At 37.9% G+C, this 25,229-nt stretch overlaps 1 protein-coding gene across 1 annotated transcript; it reads right to left on the bottom strand.

Moving 5' to 3' along the window:
* Positions 1–9,973: 9,973 nt before the first annotated feature.
* On the bottom strand, positions 9,974–17,834 carry fetub.L (fetuin B L homeolog). The gene is made up of 7 exons (XM_018263612.2): positions 17,592–17,834; positions 16,777–16,887; positions 14,337–14,424; positions 13,600–13,757; positions 12,241–12,354; positions 11,156–11,251; positions 9,974–10,531 (listed from the first exon to the last, which is right to left on the bottom strand). The coding sequence occupies exons 1-7, from the start codon at positions 17,814–17,816 to the stop codon at positions 10,034–10,036; spliced, it is 1,290 nt and encodes a 429-aa protein (XP_018119101.1). The 5' UTR covers positions 17,817–17,834; the 3' UTR covers positions 9,974–10,033.
* Between the last annotated feature and the right edge of the window lie 7,395 nt (positions 17,835–25,229).

Genomic DNA, 25,229 nt, shown 5'->3' on the forward strand with positions numbered 1-25,229 from the left:
TTACTCATATTAATAAAAGAATGGTAGAGACACTTCTGAAGCCAAGGCCCATCTACACTATGCATTCCAGTGGCAAAGATCCAATTGGTAGACAAAATAAGCCTCTCCTTTTCTTCCATGATTTGCTTTTTCCCTGTAATAATAAAATAGTAATAAAATAGTACCTTGTTTATTTAATGTTTACACACTTTTCTAGTAAACTTAAGGTATATCTAAATTATGGAAAGATCCATTCTTCGGAGAACCCCAGGTCCTGAGCAATATGGATAACATGTCCCATACCTGTACTATCATAACACTACTTAATAGACACACATTTGTTTTTATAAGGGATATCGCCTAGAAAAACCATAAAAAGGATAAATAGTGCATTGAAATTACATTCAGAATTACAGGTATGGAAAACATTATCCGGAAACCCGTTATCCAGAACGTTCCGAATTACAGAAAGGTCGTTTCCCATGAGCTCAATTATAATGAAATAATCCAAATTTTTAAAAAGTATTTCACTATAATAATAAAACATTACCTTGTATTTGATCCAAACCAAGATATAATGAATCCGTATTTGAAACCATCCTATTGGGTTCATTTACATGATTTTCTAGTAGCCTTTAGGTGTGAAGATCCAAATTACGGAAAGACCCATTATCCAGAAAGCCCCAGGTCTCGCGCATTCTGGATAATAGGTCCCATACCTGTACTACTTTTTTGATTAATTTTCTTCTTATTTTTATTATTAATGGATCTCCAACCACCATTGATGTGGCTGGTAGTTGAGGGAAGATGAAATCTTTTATAAAAATAATAATTTTAAACAAATTCATATTTCATCCTCTATCGTGGTAAGCCCTGGCAAATGCAGTAAAACAGAGAAATTATATAGGGGCACATTTATACAGTTCGAATGAAGGAATAGAATAAAACAACTTCGAATTTCAAATGTTTTTTTTGGCTAATTCGACCATCGAATTGGCTACTTCGACTTTTGACTACAACTTCGAACGCAGTGGGTTTCTGCAAAAACAGTGCTTTTATTTGTTAATAAAAGCACTGTTTTTGCAGCAACCCACTGCGTTCGACTGGAATTCATCACTTCTTTTCCTATGTGTTATTGGCTACCGAACCTCAATGTTAGCCTATGGGGAAGGTTCCCATAGGCTTTCTAAGGTTTTTTTGGTCGTAGAAAAATCGTTTGTTCGATTGATTAAAATCCTTTGAATCGTTCGAACTAATTACGGTAAATTGCGGTAAATCCTTCGACTTAGATATTCGAAGTCGAAGGATTTACATTCGGCAGTTGAATATCGAGGGTTAATTAACCCTCGATATTCGACCATATGTAAATCTGCCCCATAGTGTCATCAGTCTTGAGGTGGCCATACATGTAGGAATCCCGCGGATTTGCTACATTGGACCTGATTGCCCTGTTAGTCAGTGGCATAACTAGCCACGCAGATGGCGGATGTGGGCCACCCAGCTTATTCCCCTGCCCTGACACCTGTGATATGCTTATTGTGGCTCTGGAGGGCCCCGTTTGGTGCATGCCGGGTGCACAACCTCCAATAGTTATGCCACTGTTGTAAAAGGGGGGAAAGAATCTACTGAATTCCTATTACAAAACATGTAGTCAGAAAAAATGACTTTAAGTGGGAGATGGCTTCCAACAGTAATATATTGGCACTGACAACTTTTTGGAGCATAAAGAAATGATTTGTGGTAGCAACTAGTGTCGGACTGGCCCACTGGGATACCAGGAAAACTCCCGGTGGGCCCAGGTGTCTGTGGGCCCTTGTGCTGCTAAACATTTGGCCTATTTCATGTCAATTCCCTATTTCTATGAAAACAAAGAGGCTAAATAGATGGAATAATAGGTTATATTATGTAAAGAAAAGAGACTAGGAGAATAGAGGTTGTGTGAGGAGAGGAAGAATAATAGTACTGAGAGTGGGCCCCTGGTCTAAGGTTTTTGGGTGGGCCCCCAGTTTCCCAGTCCGACACTGGTAGCAACAGAACTAAATGAGACTAACAACACTTATTTGAATTTACCTTCTCCTCTTATGTGGACTAACAAAGTAATCAAATCCGTGCTCATTTCATTATCATGTATATTTAAACTGAAATATGTATGAGATACTCATTTGTGCAGATTTTCCATGCCCCTTTAGGAATGGCCTTGTTGTAACAAATATTTACAGCTACTACAAATAAAAAAGCTATATTGCACACTGGTGTTCTTTTATATATATGTTTTTTTTATTATTAGAGCATCACCTTATCATCATGCCAGAAACATTACATAAATATGCTTAGGCAAATAGAACTGCATTTCAGCAACTTCTGTCAATTCAAACAAAACCCCGTCTAAACTCGTGCAGTGACCATGAAGAAATTTAAAAAAAAACAGAAAACTGGCAGAGTTGAGGCAATTCCAAAGGTGAAGTAAAAAATGATAAGAAATCAGAACATAAATCTGGAGAGATGCCTGATATAGAAGATTAGTTGTGTTTACTAGATATAATACTAACCAGGGTTACTAAATATAATGCAAAGCAAATCCTTCAACAAATAGTTGGCTTATTATAGGCACAATATAGTCAAATGTAATGGGGTCAATGTGTCCCTGATATTGTATTTGTTTTGATTATTGCTTGTGCTCTAATCCCATTAGAGTAAAGAGAAAAATCTTATAACAGTTAACAGTTCTTGGAAAAGCATTACAGGTGTGTGAGATATTTTGCACAATTTGCAACTGCTAAAATTATTTTTATGTTCACCGAAATGTTGGCATTGCTATATATGTTTCAGAGAATTTATCAGTTTTAACACTGCAGAAAACGTGTTTCTAATGTTAGAATTTATATCCCTTCTGATTATGATTATTTGTTGCAAACAAATAGCACAGTAAGCAGTAATACTTTTTTGTTCTTCTGTTGACAGGGGTAGCAACCTATGTTAAGTGAGACAGCATCGAGTAAAGCATAATAACAAGCCAGAGAAGAGTTTGCATGCAGGTGGTGTGAATGTTGGAGAGGTTTGGGCTATGAAGTTTATTACATGTACACGTGATACATAAAACCAACAGACACACTTATACGAGTCACACGGTTCAACCAATGAGTTGCTTGTCCATTCCAGGCATTTCTTTCTGCCCACCAAGTTAACCACTTTTTCTGCCATTCCACTCCCTTCTGTATACTGCAGAACTAGCAATCACACAGGGCTTGCCTTGCTGTTTGGCTGCATATCAGACTGTGCAGAGGATCAGCAATGGGGACACCATAGTGTTAAATGGGTTGTTCACCTTTAAATTAACTTTTCGTATGACATAGAAAGTTATATTCTGATACAATTTGCAATTGTTTTTTTAAGTTATTTCGTTTTTATTCAGCAGCTCTCCCGTTTGCCGTTTCTGCAATCTGATTGCCAGGGTGCAAATTAACTGTGAAAAACTGGAATATGAAAACGAGAGGACTTCAATAGAAAGATGAGTAATAAGTAGCAACAACAATATATTTATAGCCTTACCAAGCATTTGTTTTTTAGATAGGGTTAGTGACCCCCATTGGGAAGTTGGAAAGAGTGAGAAGAAGAAGGCAAATAATTAAAAAAAAACTATAAAAAGAAAACAATTAAGGCCAATTGAAAAGTTGCTAATAATTAGCCATTCTATAACATGTTAAAAGTTTACTTAAATGTGAACCACCCCTTTAAACTTCTTTAATGGCAGACCCACAGAAAAATGCTTCTTTCTGGCTTGCGTTTTTATGTATTAAATATTGAGATGCATTTTTCTCATTGAATTGCACCTGGCTCTATGGGAAAATCTGGAATTGAATAAGTAGATCTGCTTTTCTCATCAAACTGAATGTGGCTGAAAGTCTAACCCATAAATTTCCCAAATTCAAATCAACGAAAAAACGTTATTTTGTGGTTTATCACGTGCAAACTTATGGGCAAGATTCAAATTCCTCCTAATTCAGTTACAGCTTTTCCCATAGATTCAGTAGAGTTTTCATATGATAAACAGTGAAATAATTTTTTTTACTCAATTGCATCAGGCTCTATGGGAACATCTGGAATTGAATAAAGAGATTAGTATTTTTCATATAATTTAATCTGGCCCAGAATCTGATCAAAATCTCTTGTGTAGTTTAGCCCTTTTGGCAGCTGGCTGGTCCCCTTGCCTTTGAGCAGGCCCGGCATTGGGACAGTCATTCACAGATATCCAGTTATATAGTGAGATCAAACCCATACATTTCCCAACTGCACAACTCTCTCTTCCAAGAGTAAGTTCACTCTGAAGGTCTTTGCACTGACGGGCACGGCATTGAACTGTGTGCAGACACAGGGAACAGATGGCTTAAAAGGGATAGTATACTATACTCCATTCTCCATACTACATCATTCAAACAAGGGGAACCATGCAGAGTTGAAAACTTTCCATATCAAAAGACAAATCAAGGCTCATGTTCAAAGACCGGTTCTCCAGTGAAAAGTTTTTCACAAACTCTTACAGGCAAGACCATCTTAGATTAACCAGTACAATGAGTCTGGATACCACATATTAACCTTTTTTATTTGCTAGGTAAATGTTTACCTGAAGCCGATTTCAATAAGTTACTACTTACCTATTGGTTTTCTTTCCTACTTTATGCAGCTGAACTCAATTACCTTAAACCAATAAGTATACTTGTAGAATGGAATCGAAAAGGTTTTTTGGGGTAGTGTTCACCATCAGAAATCAAACCAAAAAGCGGTACAATGTTATTCAGAAGCCTTACATGCTGACTTGTATTTTTGGTAACCCACATTTCTCTCCAGGTCTAGTCAAAACCTTTGCACAGTATCAGCAGAGGATAGGTCTAACATAATTGGGATACATCTATAACCCATTGACTTGCAAAATATACAAATTTCAAGACCTTCAGACCAATGGCCTGGGTAACACAAAGCTTTACCAATACCTCCGAATCAGACATTTTGCCCTGGAAGTCATGGGCCCTCAATTGCCATCATACCATCATTGCCACCCGAACTTGCAGGAGAGATTCATTTCAGATATCTATGGTATACTTAACACTTGCCCAGAAGCTTCATTTGTAAAACATGCCTACATGATGTCTTGGGAACAAACCTTAGGAAAAGAACTGTCCCTTCCTAAATGGATCTCATTATGGGGGAATCTCAGAAAGGTCTCAGCATGTGTCACCCACAAGGAAATAAAATCTAAAATACTCACACAATGGTATGGTATATCACATGTACCAAACTACATGCTATCTACCATTTGTAGCACCCACATGCTGGAGATGAATGGACATATGGAATACCTAGCTAGCAGCTCTACATGGCTCCCAATTACCTAATTTTGATAAAGTATGAACACAATGGGTCTTATTGCACCCACCAACCAGATAACCGGATCTTAGAGACCTTCACCCAACACCCTAAAATTGACAATCTGCTTGGACATTTTACTATTGCATTTCAATCATTTCAGGTCACTAATAGAGTCAGTATATTTATAACATGCAATTATTTGTTTAATGTGCTACTGCATGGGTTATAACCCCCGGGCTCAGGTTAATAAGTTCTGTTTACCCCTCTGGGCCAATGACTAAGTGCCTTAGGGACATGAAACATGGAGGGCCTTTAGAAGATGTTTTTTTTATGTAAATAAATAAATGGGGATTTTTTACATTACATGTGTGGCCTGTTATTTTTGTATGGCGTTGTGCGTCAAAATAAAAAGACGCGCGTCAAAAACATTTCACCACGTGACAAAATGTTGTAGACGCCCATAGCGTCGAATTTTTGGCAAAACGGGTCAAATTCGCCCATCCCTATTCAGCAGCTCTCCAGTTTGCAGTTTCGGCAATCTGATTGCCAGGGTGAAAATTACCCTAGCAACCATGCAAAACTGGAATATGAAAACGAGAGGACTTCAATAGAAAGATGAGTAATAAGTAGCAGCAACAATATATTTATAGCCTTAACAAGCATTTGTTTTTTAGATAGGGTTAGTGACCCCCATTGGGAAGTTGGAAAGAGTGAGAAGAAGAAGGCAAATAATTAAAAAAAAACTATAAAAAAGAAAAAATTAAGCCCAATTGAAAAGTTACTAAGAATTAGCCATTTTATAACATGTTAAAAGTTTACTTAAATGCGAACCACCCCTTTAAACTTCTTTAATGTCAGACCCACAGTAAAATGCTTCTTTCTGGCTTGCGTTTTTGTGTATTAAGTAGTGAGATGCATTTTTCTCATTGAATTGCACCTGGCTCTATGGGAAAATCTGGAATTGAATAAGTAGATCTGCTTTTCTCATCGAACTGAATGTGGCTTAAAGTCTAACCCATACATTTCCCAGATTCAAATCAACGAAAAAACTTTATTTTGTGGTTTATCACGTGCAAATTTATGGGCAAGATTCAATTCGAAGAGTAAAAACATTCCTCCTAATTCAGTTACAGCTTTTCCCATAGATTCAGTAGAGTTTTCATATGATAAACAGTGAAATACATTTTTTACTCAATTGCATCAAGTTCTATGGGAACATCTGGAATTGAATAAAGAGATTAGTCTTTCTCATATAATTTAATCTGGCCCAGAATCTGATCAAAATCTCTTGTGTAGTTTAGCCCTTTTGGCAGCTGGCTGGTCGCCTTGCCTTTGAGCAGGCCCGGCATTGGGACAGTCATTCACAGATATCCAGTTATATAGTGAGATCAAACCCATACATTTCCCAACTGCACAACTCTCTCTTCCAAGAGTAAGTTCACTCTGACAGTCTTTGCACTGATGGGCACGGCATTGAACTGTGTGCAGACACAGGGAACAGATGGCTTAAAAGAGATAGTATACTATACTCCATTCTCCATACTACATCATTCAAACAAGCGGAACCATGCAGAGTTGAAAACTTTCCATATCAAAAGACAAATCAAGGCACATGTTCAAAGACCGGTCTCCAGTGAAAAGTTTTTCACAAACTCTTACAGGCAAGACCATCTTAGATTAACCAGTACAATGAGTCTGGATACCACATATTAACCTTTTTTATTTGCTAGGTAAATGTTTACCTGAAGCCGATTTCAATAAGTTACTACTTACCTATTGGTTTTCTTTCCTACTTTATGCAGCTGAACTCAATTACCTTAAACCAATAAGTATACTTGTAGAATGGAATCAAAAATGTTTTTTGGGGTAGTGTTCACCATCAGAAATCAAACCAAAAAGCGGTACAATATTATTCAGAAGCCTTACATGTTGACTTGTATTTTTGGTAACCCACATTTCTCTCCAGGTCTAGTCAAAACCTTTGCACAGTATCAGCAGAGGATAGGCCTAACATAATTGGGACACATCTATAACCCATTGACATTTTGCCCTGGAAGTCATGGCCCCTCAATTGCCATCACACCATCATTGCCACCCGAACTTGCGGGGAATCTCAGAAAGGTCTCAGCATGTGTCACCCACAAGTAAATAAAATCTAAAATACTCACACAATATCACATGTATGGTTTATCACATATACCAAACTACATGCTATCTACCATGTGTCGCACCCACATGCTGGAGACGTATGGACATATGGAATGCCTAGCTAGCAGCTCTACATGGCTCCCAACTACCTAATTTTGATTAGGAAAAGGTTACAACGTTTTGGGGAGCATACCCCTTCATCACCTGATGAAGGAGTACACCCCCGAAACGTTGTAACTTTTTTTTGGCTTGACATTAAACACGGGTAGTAACCCTTAAAGGAAAACTATACCCCCCAAACAATGTAGGTCTCTATTAAAAGATACTGAGTAAAACAGCTCATGTGTAAAACCCTGCTTCATGTAAATGAACCATTATCATAATAATATACTTTTTTAGTAGTATGTGCCATTGGGTAACCATAAATAGAAAATTGCCATTTTAAAAAATAAGGGCCACCCCCTGAGATCGTAAGATTCACTGTGCACACATACAAACCACATGTAAGGTCACATGAGCCAATTAACAGACAGAGTTCTGCTTTTTGCTTCCTCACTTCTTCCTGTTACAGTTAGTGTTGTAGTATTTCTGGTCAGGTGATCTCTGAGGCAGCACAGATAGAGTCACGAAATGGTGGTTCAAGGCAAGAGATGTAAAAGGGCAATATTTATGTAAATATATATTCCAGTTTGGAAAGATTCTTTAATATGTCATTCAATTTGATATAAACTATCTGTTGCTTAAGTATTCATTTTGGGGGTATAGTTTTCCTTTAAGCAGAATACGTGTGCTGGAGTACTTTGTTTGAATTGAATGGTGGAGGTGCCATCCTCCTATGCCCCAAGCACCGTGTATGACACTGAGAGACCAGGTGTGCACCTGCAACCTTTGGCTGATCTATCTTATTGCACCCACCAACCAGATAACCGGATCTTAGAGACCTTCACCCAACACCCTAACACCCTAAAATTGACAATATATCTGCTTGGACATTTTACTATTGCATTTCAATCATTTCAGGTCACTAACAGAGTCAGTATATTAATAACATGCAATTATTTGTTTAATGTGCTACTGCATGGGTTATAACCCCCGGGCTCAGGTTAATAAGTTCTGTTTACTCCTCTGGGCCAATGACTAAGTGCCTTAGGGACATGAAACATGGAGGGCCTTTAGAAGATGTTTTTTTTTATATAAATAAATAAATGGAGATTTTTTACTTTACATGTGTGGCCCGTGATTTTTCCAGTGTTACTGAAGCTCCTTTCTATAGTATTGTTTAGTGTCCACCTTCAGCCACTGGTAGAATTTTCATTAAAAACCATGAAGGGGGTATAATTTCTAGTAAATAGAGTGAGTGAATCTGGAAAACTTTACACTTTTTAGAAGGTGTAGACAGGACCGGATTTGTGGAAAGGCCGCCTGGGCCTAGAGCAGCAGGGTTTTATGGGATGGTATTCCGCTCCACCACATCTACATTTGTTTTGAAGCTCTGGGGCTGTTCAGGAGATACAATCGTTTTTTAAATTTCCTACGCCCCAATCCCCATGCTGTCGACCTGATGATGACAGTGGTGATGAACGGCAGTGGGCGTAGGGGCACCACTGTGTAAATTTGGCCCTGGGTGTAGAGCATAGTAGGGTAGAAGAGGAGAGAAGCAACATAGTTAGGTGTGCAGCAAGGCTGTCTAAACAAAATATGGGACCTAAGACTACCTAACTGTTGGCTCAAAAAAATTCAAACAGCACTTCCTTTGGCTATACTAATTCAGAAATGCCAGTAAGATCATTGCAGAAAATAAAGTTAGAGCATTGCCCTTGCAGCTACCTCATAATAACACAAAGTTGTCTTCTCACTCAGACTCTACCAAACAGTTTATGTCTCTGCCTAGCTTGAATTCCAGAACTCTGTCACAGTTCTATAAATAAATTGAATTTTTCCTTTTTTCCCTTTTGTAACTGCTGTATGTTGGGTGGTACCCTTAAACAATAAGGGTAAAGATCACAATGGTCGATTACAAGAGTTTGCAAGGGATAATCAGTTGACCTGTGTGTGCACCGGTAGGGTCCAGATGATAATTGTTCAGGGTAATGGAATGGCAGACTTGTGATACCCACCCACCAAGCTTGAAATTGTGCGGCCGCAAAAGAACACTTACAATAGCCCATAAAGTAGTGGTGAAAATATGCCAGATATCTCTGGAGGTCACTTCTCACTCACTGCAGTGATAAGATTAGTGAGAAGCTCATGGCCTGGAATTATGACCTGAAGATGAAGAAAATCATTGAATCATAACAATTCCTGTTCTTGTATCAACTAGCGCACAGCCACTGTGCTACCTCTGAGTATTTATGATCAGATGTAGCTCTGTAAAATATTTGGTCTGTTCAGACAGATTAGTGGGTCAAATATGGCAAATACAGTAATTTGACAATACTGTTATAACCTATGGCAATTCTCATGTTAATAAATCAGGGCTATATTTGTTTTAATATCTTATTTATTTTTATTGTGAACAACAACAAGCAGTATGTAAAACGGGTTATTTAGGAATAAGGGTTGGTTTTGGTAGAGCATCTGGTACTGCATCTGGTACTGCTTCTGGTACTGCTTCTGGTACTGCAGGAGGAGAATACTGCTTTATTTGTCCAGGGCAGTGTTCAGAATTGGAAGGATTTACAGGGACAGGGAAGTCATCTTCACTGGTTACATATGAAATGCTACCAGTTGGCGTGTGAGCATTTGGATCAGGTCTAACTAATTTTGGCTTGTTATTATGACTGTGTGAGCTTGTACGATTGCGTGAATGGTCTTCATGGCTTTCACTGCTCTTCTGCCCATGCTTATGCTTGTGACCATGTTTGTGACCATGTGCATGCTCAGAATCCCCATGCTTCTTTCCATGTTTGTCTTCTTTCTTTCCATGTTTGTCTTCTTTCTTTCCATGTTTGTCTTCTTTCTTTCCATGGTGACCCTTCTTATCACCGTGACCATGTTCATGGTGGCCATCATCATGTGAATGTTGTTCAGCATCAGTTCCCTAAAAATATAAATAACTTAGCAATCTCCATAATACTCAAACTATTAGATATATGTACAATGATGATACCGTTTTTTTTCTCTTCAGTTCATAATTTTCTTATCTCAATGACAACGTAATTATTGAGGAGTTGTATGCTGAGGCCAGACATGAGACTATCTCGCAGCATTCCTGACTATGGACAGTGGAGGAGATTAAATAAGTGAGCAGCAGAAACATCACAAACGCTTTCACTTTAGTGCTGTCAATTGGGATGCATAATAATAGCATGGCCCCTTCTGATAATATATCTATGTATATATAAAACAACAGATCCAGAATAGCAGTGTCAGACAACCCATTTGCACTAGGTGGTACAACTAGTATGAGACCTGTTATCCAGAAATCTATTAATCAGAAAGCTCAGAACAATATCCTATATTCAGCACCTACTCTATATTTAGCATCCATCCCTTCTTGTAGGGGTTATCTTGTGTGTTTTTATGGCTGCTCTGTTTCAAAGGCCCTAATTCCTGGTGAGTTCTTTCTTATTTTAAATATCTTGTGGGGGAAAAAGCACTTGATGCAATAAAATGTGAGCAAAATTTTTAGTTGATATCAATTTCATATAAATATATTTCATACCTCAGGATTAAATATACGACAGGACACACGTTGCACTTTCTTGTCGTCAGGTGTACTCCAGTGTGCTACAGCAAAGCTCTTGCAATAGCCAGTCGCCTGAAAGGAGAACATTGACTCTTCTTAACCAGCACACGCCTCAATTAAACTGTTCAAAACTCACATTGGGTGAATAAATTCTGGTGTAATAATGCAACTAATCAGTAATTCTCTCTCATCAGTCATCTTCAGTAATAAGAATGAATGAAAAGATGTATCTGATGGTCAGATTTATACTTCTTTTGTGAATTTCCTGCATTATTCATTCTACAGTAAGGGCTATGGCATAAACCTGTTTACTTGTTACTATTAGACAGCAATGGGAAGCTTGGAAAGAAGTTATATACCTGGGATTAATAAATGAAAACATCCCAGGGCTTATTTATTATTGCCCCAGAGGCTAAATCAAGAGCACTTAGGGTTGCAAAGTTTCAGAAAATGGGTCAATATCATTTTTATTTTGAATGTACCCAGAAAATTGTTTAACCACCCAAGGATTTGCCACTATTGTATACCTCTCCCATTATGTATTATAACTCACACAGAGCAGGCAGGATTGTATTCATGGAAAAAGTAATAGTCATTGTGCTCCATTTTTACCTGTGCCCAGGATGCCATAGGTCTATAGTAAATGTAGGTAACGTAATCCAATTGGGATTAAAACACCAGTTGGAATTAATGATGTATTACCCAAACAAAAGTTGGTTTACTTGTCAAGAGGATGCCCAGCTAAATTCAATGCAATATGGGACACTTGGTTGAATGCTCAATCTGTATAAATTGATACAATTCGCAATGGCTTGGTTAGCTGTGTACCCTTTATATGTCTATATCAATAAGACTATTTAATAATAAATGTAAATAACTCCTATTGCCTCTTTTTTTCTTTGCATGTGCCCCTATTCCTATATATTCTTATATTACAGATTCCTCCAGCTCTGTCTTGAATGTAGATTAGAAAGGAAGCCTGTGCTTGCAGCAACATGACAAATTAAGGATCAACCCCATATTTAGGAGTACTAAAGCATTGCAGTTATTAAAACACTTACAGCATCTTCACTGCCCAGGATTTCACACTGATCAAGTTCTTTAGGTGACTTGGTTTTGTTGCAAGAAGATTCACGAACTGTAAATTCCACATGGTAGGCCTGGCCCGCAACCACCTTTATATGAATTCATAAACCAACCGCCACCGGAAAAGATAGAAGGTTGGTTGGAGAAGACTTTGTACACATATTTAAATATATTTCAATTCAAATAATAAATGTTAATCAATTAAAGGGACACTTAATTTCTTTGTTTTCAAAATAAAAAAGAAAAGGACATTTTCCATTAAAGAGGTGGTTCACCTTTAAGTTAACTTTTAGTATGTTATAGAATGGCCAATTCTAAGCAACTTTACAGTCGGCTTTCATTGTCTATTTTGTATAGTTTTTAATTATTTGCCTTTCCAGCTTTTAAATGGGGGTCACTGACCACATCTAAAAACGAATGCTCTGTAAGGCTACACGTAATGTTATTGCTACATTTTATTACTCCTCTTTTTATTCAGGATCTCTCCTAATCATATTCACGTCTGTTATTCAAATCGATGCATAGTTGCTAGGGTAATGGTGACCCTAGCAACTACACTGTTAAAATTGCAAACTGGAGAGCTGCTGAATAAAAAGCTAAATAACTCAAAAACCACAAATAATAAAAAAACGAAAACCAATTGCAAATTGTCTCAGGATATCACTCTCTATATTATACTTAAAGTTCATTTAAAGGTGAACAACCCCTTTAATCATTTATGGGATTTTATTTTTGTTGTACAATTTCAAAGAAAACATAAAAATGTTGAGACACACTTGCCCAAAAGCCAGTACTATACATTCATGTTATCAGCAGGCTGTGGTTTGGGTTTTGTTGATGACTATTAGTTGCCAGTTTTGCCATTCTGAGCAACTAATCCCTGAAAATGTAGTTGTCCAAAGCATTGTGTCTGGGTTTATGTACATTGCACAGTGCCTTTCTTAAAGGGGACCTGCCACCCTAGGAAATAATTCCAAATCCCTTTCATTCATGTTAGTTGAGCAAAAACTTACACTGTGCGTGTATATAATATATATATATATATATTTTTTTTAATTTTGTTTGCTTCAGCCTTAAAAGTAGGCAATACAGGTATATGATTGGCAGGTCATCTTTTTAAATACATTTATAACAGTTACAATGTTTCAATTAAAAAACAATAATTTGGGTTTCATGTTTGCAAAGGACTTTTATTATGCAGCATGAGTAACAGGTTCCCTTTAAAGTAAATGAGCCCTTGCATGTCTAAAATGTAACATAAAATAACAGCTTGGTTAGAAAAAAAAGCCGAAAGATGGAATTTATGTTACTATAGTGTAGTTTTGTTGACATACCTGTATTCTACCTCTTGTTATATTTGCAAGACTAAAGTAGCTGTTGAAATTGTTCTCACTGTTATACTTTTTAAGGCTCAGTTTTGCAACTTCCAGAAATCTGAAATCATCTAATGGTGTGGGCATTGGGCATCCCGGGCACCCACGCCTTTGAGGCCCTGCAATGTAAAAGCAGTTCATTAAAACGGGTTACAAAACAAACACTTGCAATGAAATGTAACTGTACTTCAAATTTTGTTTATTCAGGTGGGGATATTCTGTGCATTTTCCAGTTTACTGGGCAGGGGAAAAAACACTAGGAATTGCCTCTCCAGTGACTCCACTACCACTCCTCTCTGGGGTCTTTGTTAGGGATCCTATAAGCTCCTGGACTTTTCTATAAATGGGAAATGCTGTTCCCAGAGCAGCCAGTTATACATTGCACTCACATAGTCAAAGCTACAAAAAACAAGTTCCAGACCCACAAGATTGTTGTTCATTATAAGGTCAATGAATTAAAATAATACATGCAAAAGAGTACTGATTGTAGGCACATATGATCACTCATATAGAATTTTTTGGGAGCAGATTTATCAAAAGTTGCCGTTTACCTTTTGATGAATATGACTCTAAAATCATATACAAATAATGGGAAAACAGAAAAGTTCCCCTATTGAGAAATGCGATTGTAATGTGATGAATGGTTGTGACATAATGTCCTTCAGTTATGTTCTTTCATATTCTTTGTTAATGAATACCTTGTCGCAGTGTGCAGTTATAGGTGTGTAGGTGGGCAATTCTCCTTGGCTTGTGAATGTGAAATTCCGTTTTGCACTGACCAGATACCTGGAACAACATGAAGAAGATGGTAAAGATGCTTCAAGGGGTTTTATGGTCTCATTGAAAATAGGACTTTCTATTCTCAAAATGGATATGCAGCAGTGCTATTTAAGCTCATTCAGCCAAATTCAGTTACCTGTTTCAGAAAACCAGCCCTGGCTGGGTAATGCAATTAGAATGATAAAATCAAATGTCTCAATAGCTGCTATAAGCAAAATGGTTTGGAGCTTCATTTTGCCAGTGCTATTGCACAAGCCTTTAACATTGTGTTGAATCTCATTCGATGCCTACGTTTCATTAGATGATCGATTACTGATGAGAATAGGAAGCAGAAGATGTGCCAAACTGAGCTATCACTACTTAACAATTTTAAAGTTACTTACTAGTGATGTGCGGGTCGTGAATTTCTCTACCCGCACCCGACCTTAATCCGCCCACTCCCTACCCGCATCCGTCCCGGGTCCGCTGCTCCCCTTTATTTATAGACCTGCGCCTGCCCCGCCCCGCAGTGACGTCACAAAAGGGCCCGGGCAGGCGGAAGTCTATAAATTCCGGCACCGGAAGCAGGCAGTACTAGGTCGCGGGCAGGGAGCCCGCACATCACTACTACTTACACTCATAAAGCAATGCACATTTATTAAAGCTATTATAGGTATGGGATCCATTATCCAGAAACCCGTTAACCAGAAAGCTCTGAATTATGGAAAGTCTGTCTTCCATAGACTCCATTTTATCCAAATAATCCAAATTTTTAAAAATGATTTCCAAGTACCTTGTACTTGATCCAAACTAAGATACAGGTATAGGACCTGTATCCAGAATGTTCGGACCTGAGGTTTTCTGGATAATGGATCTTTACGTAATTTGGATCTTCATACTTTAAATCTACTAGAAAATCATTTATACATTAAATAATAACTAAAAGAAACCACTCCAAATCCCCGCTATTCCCTTGGCCAGGTGCTCAGTCTGCAGCATCCCCACGATAAACTCCACAACTGGACGGCACTTCTGGACAAAAATGTATTATAGCAAACTGCTGAACAAAATCAAACGCGTTTTGGGATAAACTTTGTTAATCATAGGCTCAATGCCTATGATTAAGGAAGTTTATCCTGAAACGCGTTAGGTTTTGTTCAGCAGTTTGCTATAATACATTTTTGTCCAGAAGTGCCGTCCAGTTGTGGAGTTTATCGTATACATTAAATAAACCCAATAGGCTGGTTTTTCTTCAAATGAGGATTAGCTATATCTTAGTTCGGATCAAGCGCAAGCTACTGTTTTATTATTACAGAGAAAAAGGAAATCATTTAGAAAAAATTGGATTAATTGGATAAAATGGAGTCTATGGGAGATGGCCTTTCTGTGATTCTGAGCTTTCTGGATAACAGGTTTCAGGATAACGGATCCCATACCTGTATAATGAATCCTTATCAGAAGCAAAACGAGCCTATTGGGTTTATTTAATGTTTACATGCTTTTCTAGTAGACGTAAGGTATAAAGATCCAAATTATTGAAAGATCCGTTATATTGAAGACCCCAGGTCCTGAGCATTTTGGATAACAGGTCCCATGCCTGTACTGTTCAGAGTTATAGTTGTTATTTTTTTTTTTAAACAATATAGGTCAAGAAAAATGTGGAAGCACATAAAAATATAGCTGCTGAATGACAAAAATAATGGAATTCTTTAGAAACAAACACTGTTAAATGTGATGTTCCCTTGTATATTAACTTTTAGTGTGGTATAGATGAACCTCATTCCTGAGCAACAATTGTACCTATTTTAAAAATGATAAAATCAAAAAGACTTATTGCAAATAGTTTAGACTAATGATGTCTACATCAAAGTTAAAGTTAAGTTAAAGTGATACCGAAACTAAAAATTTTCTTTTCAAAATATAAAAAGTTACATAGAGGTCAAATTTTTTGCTGATAGTTCTGCTTTTGTAAGTAATTATTACTTAAAGTTCCTAAACCTGACTGTTTTGCCAACCTGACTGTCCCTTCTAAACTTGTCAGAGTTTCTAATGGTAACGGACTCCTGCTGCACAACTATGGCAGCCCCCTCATAGAGGAACATGGGGATAATAAAGGTCATGTAAAAGCATCAGGCAAATACTTTTATGGCAAAATTATAAATAGCATTCAAAGATAATGGTATGATGGATATAAATAAAGTTTTTTTTTCTGGTGTCAGTATCTCTTTAATGTGAACTACACCTTTAAATTTAGTTAAGAGTACCCCTTTACAATTAGCATACAGCCTGCATATAGTTTAGAATGTTCATTAGTAAATAATAATAATATTTTAACTTAGAATAGATTCATTTGATTGGAAGATTACCCTGTATACTTACAGCTTCGTTTAATTTTTTGGGTTCGCAGTCTTTCCACAATTGCCTGCTCAAGACATGGCATTCTGTCTCTACCACATCCAGAGTCAGCTGATATACGGTACCATTCTCTATCTACAGAATAACAGGTACAAACATAAATAGAGTTATATACTATAGGTGCATCCTAACACATGCCTCAAATACAGAATTATCATTTTACTGAACATGTCAAGTATCTACCAATTCCATAAGTGATCTAAAACAAACAAACGATCATGCATATAATAACCTTTCACAAGCTTTCCATTAAGTACAATCCTGATTGTTTTGAAACAAAAAGACACATTAGTGATTTCCCAGACTATCCAAATCATGTTCTGCACAAGGGAATTTGCTGCAGTAGAATAATAACAATGCAAGCTCCCTGATAATATAAAACTGTGCATTGCATGGCAATTGAGCCCATCCCCTGACACAATAAAATAAATCCTTCTTCTGAAGTCTTACAATATTCTGAGTATTTTGTTGCTAACTATATGTCTTGCGTAACTAAGTAGATTAAGTAGGATGTTGCAATTAGGAAGGTGGTTTGGTTCACAGATGTTTATCACTATTCCAGGTGATTGTGATGTATAAAAGGGAAAATAGTCATCTAACAAACAGAATAATAAAAGTGTGTGAATTATAACATTTTTAAACTTATGAACATAGTATATAAGATTTGATCACTAAAGACATGCTATTTAAGCCAGCAATTGCAGTTACATTCATACAAATAACCAAATAACTGGCAATGCAGTTCCCTGAATCTTAAGGAGAGGTGAAATCATACTTACATTAAACTCTTCCTTTGCATCGGTGATGCGATGGAGTGCGAATACAAAGCCTTTTCTCCGGATACCATTTAGTTGCCTCAGGGACAGATCTGCAGCAGCCTCTACTACAGAGTCATTGCAGGCTACAGCACTCGATTCAGGTTGGCGGATACTATAAGCGACCAATGCTCTAGCCCCGAGCACCTGAGTGCACACTAACAGCAACACTGGAAATATCATCTTCATTGGGATTTGTTAACAGTCTCTGCAAAAGAGACTTATATATACAGTTGCACCACTGAAAAGCCTGCCTTTAAATCAACATCACCTTTAACATTTAGTTAATATCATCAGACGCAAAGTAAATGATTAGAAGTGTGCCTACACAACGAATGGTAAAGTCCAAAAGATAATCCAGACGCAATATCAGCTGTGCAAATCTGTGAGAGTTGCCTCCAAGCGGCAACCTTGATGCACAATTTTATACACTGCATTCTATACTACCACATATGCTAACGTATGTCTAAAATCCAGACATGACACAACATGATAAGTAGTAATAAAGTATAATAGTGGCTCTACTTCATTACTACTTATCTTAGCGCTAATGATCTCCTGTACATTCTGCTGAAACAGTGACATTTGTTGCAACTGTCCTCAATCCAAATTTTTTTTAGAAATGTATACTTGAATATTCATATGTTCTAAGATAAATGCAGTTTTCTGAAAAGTTCCATTTTAAGAATTGCCATGGTTCTTCCATGTCCTTTAAACCATCGCCAGTTAAATTCCCTCCTAATAATAAAAGAGGAGCAGTCTAAGAGGGACAAATAAACATTGTCATATATGAAGTATTGCTTGAAGTCTTTGTGCCTATGGGTAAGCACAAATGCTGTAAAGGTCACATAGCAAAGCCAATGAAAGTCCCAGAATGTTATGTACAAAACAAACCACTCAATGTGCAATGCTACTACCATCTTTCTGGCTCCACAGTTGCCACAAAATGAATGCAGTAGAAAGTAGTCGGCAAAACACTTCAAATCTTGGCGTAGTGCAGGTTCCATGTCCACTTCCCGTTGGTATATACGCGACCGCCAGAATGGAACAGCACCACTTATCTTATGAAGAATAAAAATGCCTTTATTGCAAACATTTTAAGATATCACAGAAACCTTTCAGGCCACGTTTGGCCCTTTGTCAAGCTAGAAGTTTGATAAAAGTTTGCAATAAAGGCATTTTTATTCTTCATAAGATAATTGGTGCTGTTCCATTCTGGCTGACAATATTAATCCAGTACAGAACAGAGAGAAGCACTCCAATAGCAGAAAAACTATTATTCTCTAACTGGTTGAGTTAAATGTCCAGAAAACATTTTGAAATTGGCATCTTAAGAATCGCCACTGTTCTTTCATATCCTTTATCTCCACCTTAAGTCCCTCCCATTAATGAAAGAGGAGCAGCATAAAGGTCGGCAGCTTATTGGCCGAGTCGGCAGCTTATTGGCCCATGTATGGGGGCCCCCGACTGGCTTCCCTGATCGAGATCTGGCCGAAAGTCGGCCAGATCTCGATCGGATGGGACTAAAAATCCCGTCGGATCGCGGCCGCATCTGTTCGCTGAGGCGGTCCCGCGATCCAACCGCCCGGTCGCGTTCACTAGGATTCGATCGTTGGGCCCTAGGGCCCACGATCGGATCAGCCCGATATTGCCCACCTCAAGGTGGGCATATGGGAAGGGAGATCCGCTCGTTTGGCGACAACGCCAAACGAGCAGATCTCTCCATGTATGGCCACCTTAAGATAGACAAAGATTCCACACATAAAGACTTTCTCTAAAATAGTTCTCTAGGCTCATTTACTATTGGTAGCTACAAATGCTGGTGCTGTATCACAGCAATCCCCCAACATGCCCTGTGAAGTCCAGTTAAGTCCAAACATAAGGCTCTGAAATGTCCCTTTCTCCTGCAGGTGCTCCTACTTGCACACTCCTTCAGCAAGAGGGGACAGACTTCTGGTCACCCAAATATGGGGTATAGAGGACAGATAAAAGACCTCTATGGATAATAACTTTTGACATCCAACAGTTTAGAAACCATTATTAATAACTATGAATAATGTGTCAGGAGCATTAGCATTTATGACAAATTGAACCTCACTTTCTGCTAAAGTTTTATCAGTTTCTGATAACCTTTAAAGGAGAACTAAAGAAGTAGCTAGACATGTTGTACATTATGTTTTGGGCTTCTGTACCAGCCCAAGGCAACCAAAGCCCGTTAACAATGAAGATCTGTGTCTCCAAAGATGCCCCAGTAGCGCCCCATCTTATTTTCTGCTGATTCACTGCACATGCTCTGTGCTGCTGTCACTTACTGAGCTTAGGGGCCAACTCAAAATATACAGTACACATAGAATATAAATGTCACAATATATGTCTAGTAAATTAATTAATACAGATAATTATTACATGGCAGCACAGAAACCAGTGCAACTAGCATCCAAATTCAATAATCAGCCCTGTAGCATCAGTTTATATTACAGACCAATCTCATTTTCTGCTTGATAATTTGTGACGACCCCTAAGCTTAGCTTCTCAACAGCTGCTCAGAGCCCACTGAGCCTGTGAGTGTCGCAGACACTTTCCAAGATGGTGACCCCCTGTGACAAGTTTGAAGTCCTGGATCATTGCTGCTATTGAGAAGATGAAACTTTAGGCTAGTGCAATAAGTTCATTATATAAAACATGACATTTTTAGCCATTTTAATTTTTAGGGTTTAGTTCTCCTTTAAGTTTTGCTTCTCAATAGCAATAAATGGCCCTCTGAGCATGTGCAATGCCACTGGCTCTGAAAAGATGACCTAGCAAGTTCCAAGATGGCAAGCTGCTGTGGACAAGTTTGAAAGCCTGTAACATTGCTGCTGAAACAATGTGGTGCTGGCCCAGCTTTTCATTTAGGTCTTTGGATACTGGATAGCCAAAGTTCCAGGCAACTGGAATACAAATAAATTAATGTTATGAACAATGACATCTGACCACTGTCTTGTACTTCCACTCACCAAAATAAATCTAAAATGCAACAAAGCTATTTAATAAATATTGGAAATTTGCTTAGAATTACAGTCGCTGTCATAATGCAAAAAAACAGTTTAAAATTAAAAGTCCTATTCTGTGATACCTTGTCATAGTGTTCAGTCATAGTTATGACATTGCTCTGTCCACATCATGTATGCTATTGAACCATGAAAATACCAGTAGTCTGGAACTGGCTGTAATTTCAGGGTACCTTTAGCAGGTAATGTCCATAGATGGCACCAACTTGCCCCAAACAATTGGGCGCTAATTCTGTTATTGATACTGGGTACATTGGGGTGTCACATGTCCTGCAACCCTTTTCAAACTTCATACCCCCATATGAAACAAAAGGCACTTAACTTGCCCATGTGTAGTAACCTCTAGCAACCAATTAGGCATTTGCATTTAAACATGTGACCTGTAGATGCTTCCTGCTGATTGGTTGCTATATGTGGTTCGACCAGTAGCAAACTTTGCACCTTTTATACCATTTTCCCGACAAATCTCGAATTTGAGTTTGTATTGGTCACTACTTATATTGTGGCTGAAATTACACTAGCATTCTTGGGAAAAGATGGAGCTGTGGGTAAAAACATGGTAATTTACATCCTCACCAATGGACTGCAGTTGGACTACATTATTTGTAAGGACCATCCCTACACTTTCATATGTGATCAGATGGAGTAGGCTTTGCTAAAAAACAACAGCTAAAAGCATGAATAAAGGCAGCCGACACGACTGTTCGTGGCAGTTTCTTCCTCATTATCCAAAACATAGATAGTAGAGTTTCTAAGGCCTTTGAAATTACTGTGAACTTTACATGTTTTTTACATGCTTGTCAAGGTTGCTCCCCCAACCCTCACAACCTCAAAACTAATCTTAATCTTGCTGTCTCTTCCGGATGTTGCAATCCAAACATGAGTAGGCAGAACCTAATCATTTACTTCTTTGCGTGCTGATATTTGTCAGGTGTTATTGTGTTATGTTATTGGTGATGTAGTATTATTAGAAGCACTTCCACATATAAACAGAAGAAAGAGAACTCAGTTTGGTAGCCAAGAATGAAGCTAACAGTTTTATTACTAGTTGTTGTTTTATTAGATTATTTTAGTCAGTTCATTAGTGCTGATGGGAGCATTGTTGCGGCCTCAAATTGCTAGCAGAATGTATGGACACAAGTGGACATCTCATATTTCCTAAAAATCATAAGGACGCTGTTGTACCTGACAAAGCAAAACCAAGTGGTCCATTCAGGCATGTTTGAACAAAATTCATATGCACTTTATTTATGTAGTAAATGTAGGACATGTTACAGCCTTATGCATTTCATGCACTTAGGCACTTAATCATAGTCTATATAATCATAGATCCTACAATTAAGTTCCTATGTGCACAAAATGCGTAATGCTGTAACCCTACATTTGCTTAAAATAAAGTCTGCAGATCCTTTACAATGGGATCCGTGAGTGCCTGCTGTTCTTCTGTGGTATGATCCTTCTCCTTGTGTTGTAAGTCTGAGGCATGTGCACTCTGGTGAGCTATTTCACTTCTTTGTGGTTATTCACTAAATAGCTCCTCTGTTTTGTTATATACATACCCATGTTGGCATGGCACCATAGTGATGTGGGCACAAAATGAGTTAAACTTTTTGCTGAAACTGAGCAATACACACAAAGTTCTGCAGTGACTTTTTCCACTGTTGCAGGCAAGTAAATTACATCCAAGGTCCCAGTCTCCCAGTCAACTTTTTTTGTCAATTCAGCAGGAATTCAGTATTGGTGACATGTGAGTTGGGGGTAGAATTTGTCAGATGTGAACTGCCAGCAATGTTTGTTTTTTATCAGAACCAGTGTTATCTGAACTTATATTTGTGTGTTAAAAGATAAATAATGTGGATAAGTCTTGGCTAATGTTTGTGTAAAAGGAACATTGCAATGTTTACTAGGATTTGCACTGAAAAAAAATGTAAAAGTACCCTCTAACACAGCCTTGGCTAATAAACATAATTAAATGAAATTGCATTTTGGTGTACATGCTTTCTTTATATTAACTCTGTACTGGGCCCCTTATTATTTTCTATACTTCCTCCCTCCCACAACAACAATCAGCTCATATAATTTACAATACCACCTCCATGCTGTGGATACTCATATCTATCTCTCCTCTCCTGATCTCAGCCCAGAGCTCTTAACTCAGGTCTTTTCCTGCCAATCCGCTATCTCTACTTGGATGTAACATGCTACCTTAAATTAAACCTCTCTAAGAGCTCTTACTCATGAGCGTTTTTACCTGCGCTCCCCTGCGTTCCGTTTTTCGACTTTCAGCCGCAGGGGAGCGCAGGAATCGACGCATTTCATTTTTTTAAATGGGGCTGTACTCACACAGGCGCATGTAGGCGCCAAACGCAGGTTGAGACGCAACATGCTGCATTTTTCCTGCGTTCGGCGCCTACACGCGCCTGTGTGAGTACAGCCCCATTTAAAATAATGAAATGCGTCTATTCCTGCGCTCCCCTGCGGCTGAACGCCGAAAAACGGAACGCAGGGGAGCGCAGGTAAAAATGCTCATGAGTAAGAGCCCTAAAACAGATATGGTGCTCTTTCGCCAACTAATAACATCCCAGAAGTATCTGTCATAGTTAAGAATCCACTATCGCCCCGTCTTCCCACGCCCGGTGTCTTGGGATTGTCCTAGATTCTTCACTTCTCATATCTAGTCTCTTATTAAAATCATATCACTTTCACCTAAGGAACATTTTAAAAATACAATAATTTATTACCCAAGATGCCGAAAAAATTCTTATTCACTCTCTCATCATACTACATCTAGACTACTGTAACTCTCTGTTAATTGGCCTTTCCCTCTGTCACCTCTCCAGTCCACAGTCCACTTCTCATATCTAGTCTCTTATTAAAATCATATCACTTTCACCTAAGGAACATTTTAAAAATACAATAATTTATTACCCAAGATGCCGAAAAAATTCTTATTCACTCTCTCATCATACTACATCTAGACTACTGTAACTCTCTGTTAATTGGCCTTTCCCTCTGTCACCTCTCCAGTCCACAATGAACAGTGCCGCCAGGCTTATACACCTCAGCAACCGCTCCTCCTCTGCCATGCAACTCTGTCAATCCCTGCTCTGGCTTCTGCTACCTTTCAGAATAAAATTCAAAGGAATGACCCTGACATTCAAAGCACTTCATAACTCTGCCCCACCCTACATCTATCTCTGAACTAATCGGTAGATACTCACCCAACAGCTTACTATGCTAATGACATGCTCCTCAACTCCTCTCTCATTACCTCCTCACATGCTCACATTCAAGACATTGCAAGGGCTGCACCCCACCTCTGGAATTCTCTCCCACAGTCTGTACTACTTTCTCCCAACCTATCTGCTTTTCAAAATATTTCTTAAAACACATTTATTTAGAGAAGCCTACCCCCATTCTCTTTAGCTAACAAATGCAATACCATCACACCTTGCTTATTTCTGATCTTGCCCATTCCCACACCTTGTGTCTCATTCCCTTCCCCTTTTAGATTGTAAGCTCTTTTGCACAGGGCCTTCCAAACCTTTTGTACGGTATTGGTATTGTATTGTATGTAATTTTGTATGTTCTATGCATGTAAATCATGTGATTTCTTTGTATAAAAACATTTATTTTACAGCGCTGCACTAAATATTGGAACTCTAAAAATACATGTTAATAATAATAATAACTGAAGGCCTACCTTCCACGTAAATTTACAATGCACTTCTCTGACATATGACATTTCCAACAATCATTCATGTAAGCTTCAAACAGACCTCAGAGGCAATTCTCTCTAGTTCTCACCTTCCTGCTGTATAAAATGTCAAAAGAAGAATATTGGGAAATGAAATAAACTTTGCTTGAATATTGTCATCTAATAATGTACCTTAGTCCATTTACAAAAACATAATGCGAATAAACTAATACATTTGAAACACTTTCCCCCAGAATGATGAAAAATCCATAGCAGTTTCACTAAACAGTAATTTGATATTTGCTAAATTATAATACTCTTATTTACTATAATATATTATAATACTCTTTGTTACTTTGTAAAGACACAGTTATAAAAGTTTATATTTTGAGAATATATAAAGTGCATTTTTATTTGCCGTCTTGTTTTTTTTTGTTATAACATTTTTATGAATTAAAAAACCTCTGCAAGTTATATCTAGTATAGGTAAATCTAAAAAACAACTGGACTTGCTGAGTAATCATTCAAGACGTTTCACTACTCATTTTCAGATGTCACCTCTTTGAAGAGTTACAATGTGCCATTGTGATTAGATTAATGGAAGAGTTTATATGCCGAGAACTTCCCACACCAGTCAGATGAACTGAAGAAGCTGCTCGGATGAGTAGTGAAACGTCTTCAGTGATTACTCAGCAAGTCCAGTTGTTTTTAAATTTACCTATACTAGATATACCATGGATTACCTGGATTAATGAAAATCTTCATAGTCACTCTGCTAGTTATCTCTTCTGAACAGATAAACGAGGCACTGGCTAACAACAATACCCAACTCAACAGCTATTTGGCAAGGATTTT

Source organism: Xenopus laevis, chromosome 5L (assembly GCF_017654675.1).
Source record: "Xenopus laevis strain J_2021 chromosome 5L, Xenopus_laevis_v10.1, whole genome shotgun sequence".
NCBI classification, from domain to species: Eukaryota; Metazoa; Chordata; class Amphibia; order Anura; family Pipidae; genus Xenopus; species Xenopus laevis.

Excerpts from the sequence above, each read along its gene's own strand:
- fetub.L (XM_018263612.2), bottom strand. The coding sequence starts at position 17,816 with ATGAAGATGATATTTCCAGTGTTGCTGTTAGTGTGCACTCAGGTGCTC. Across the intron at positions 12,355-13,599 it reads TAACAAGAGGTAGAATACAG|GTGGTTGCGGGCCAGGCCTA; the intron begins GTATGTCAACAA and ends ATTCATATAAAG. Across the intron at positions 10,532-11,155 it reads GTCGTATATTTAATCCTGAG|GGAACTGATGCTGAACAACA; the intron begins GTATGAAATATA and ends TTATATTTTTAG.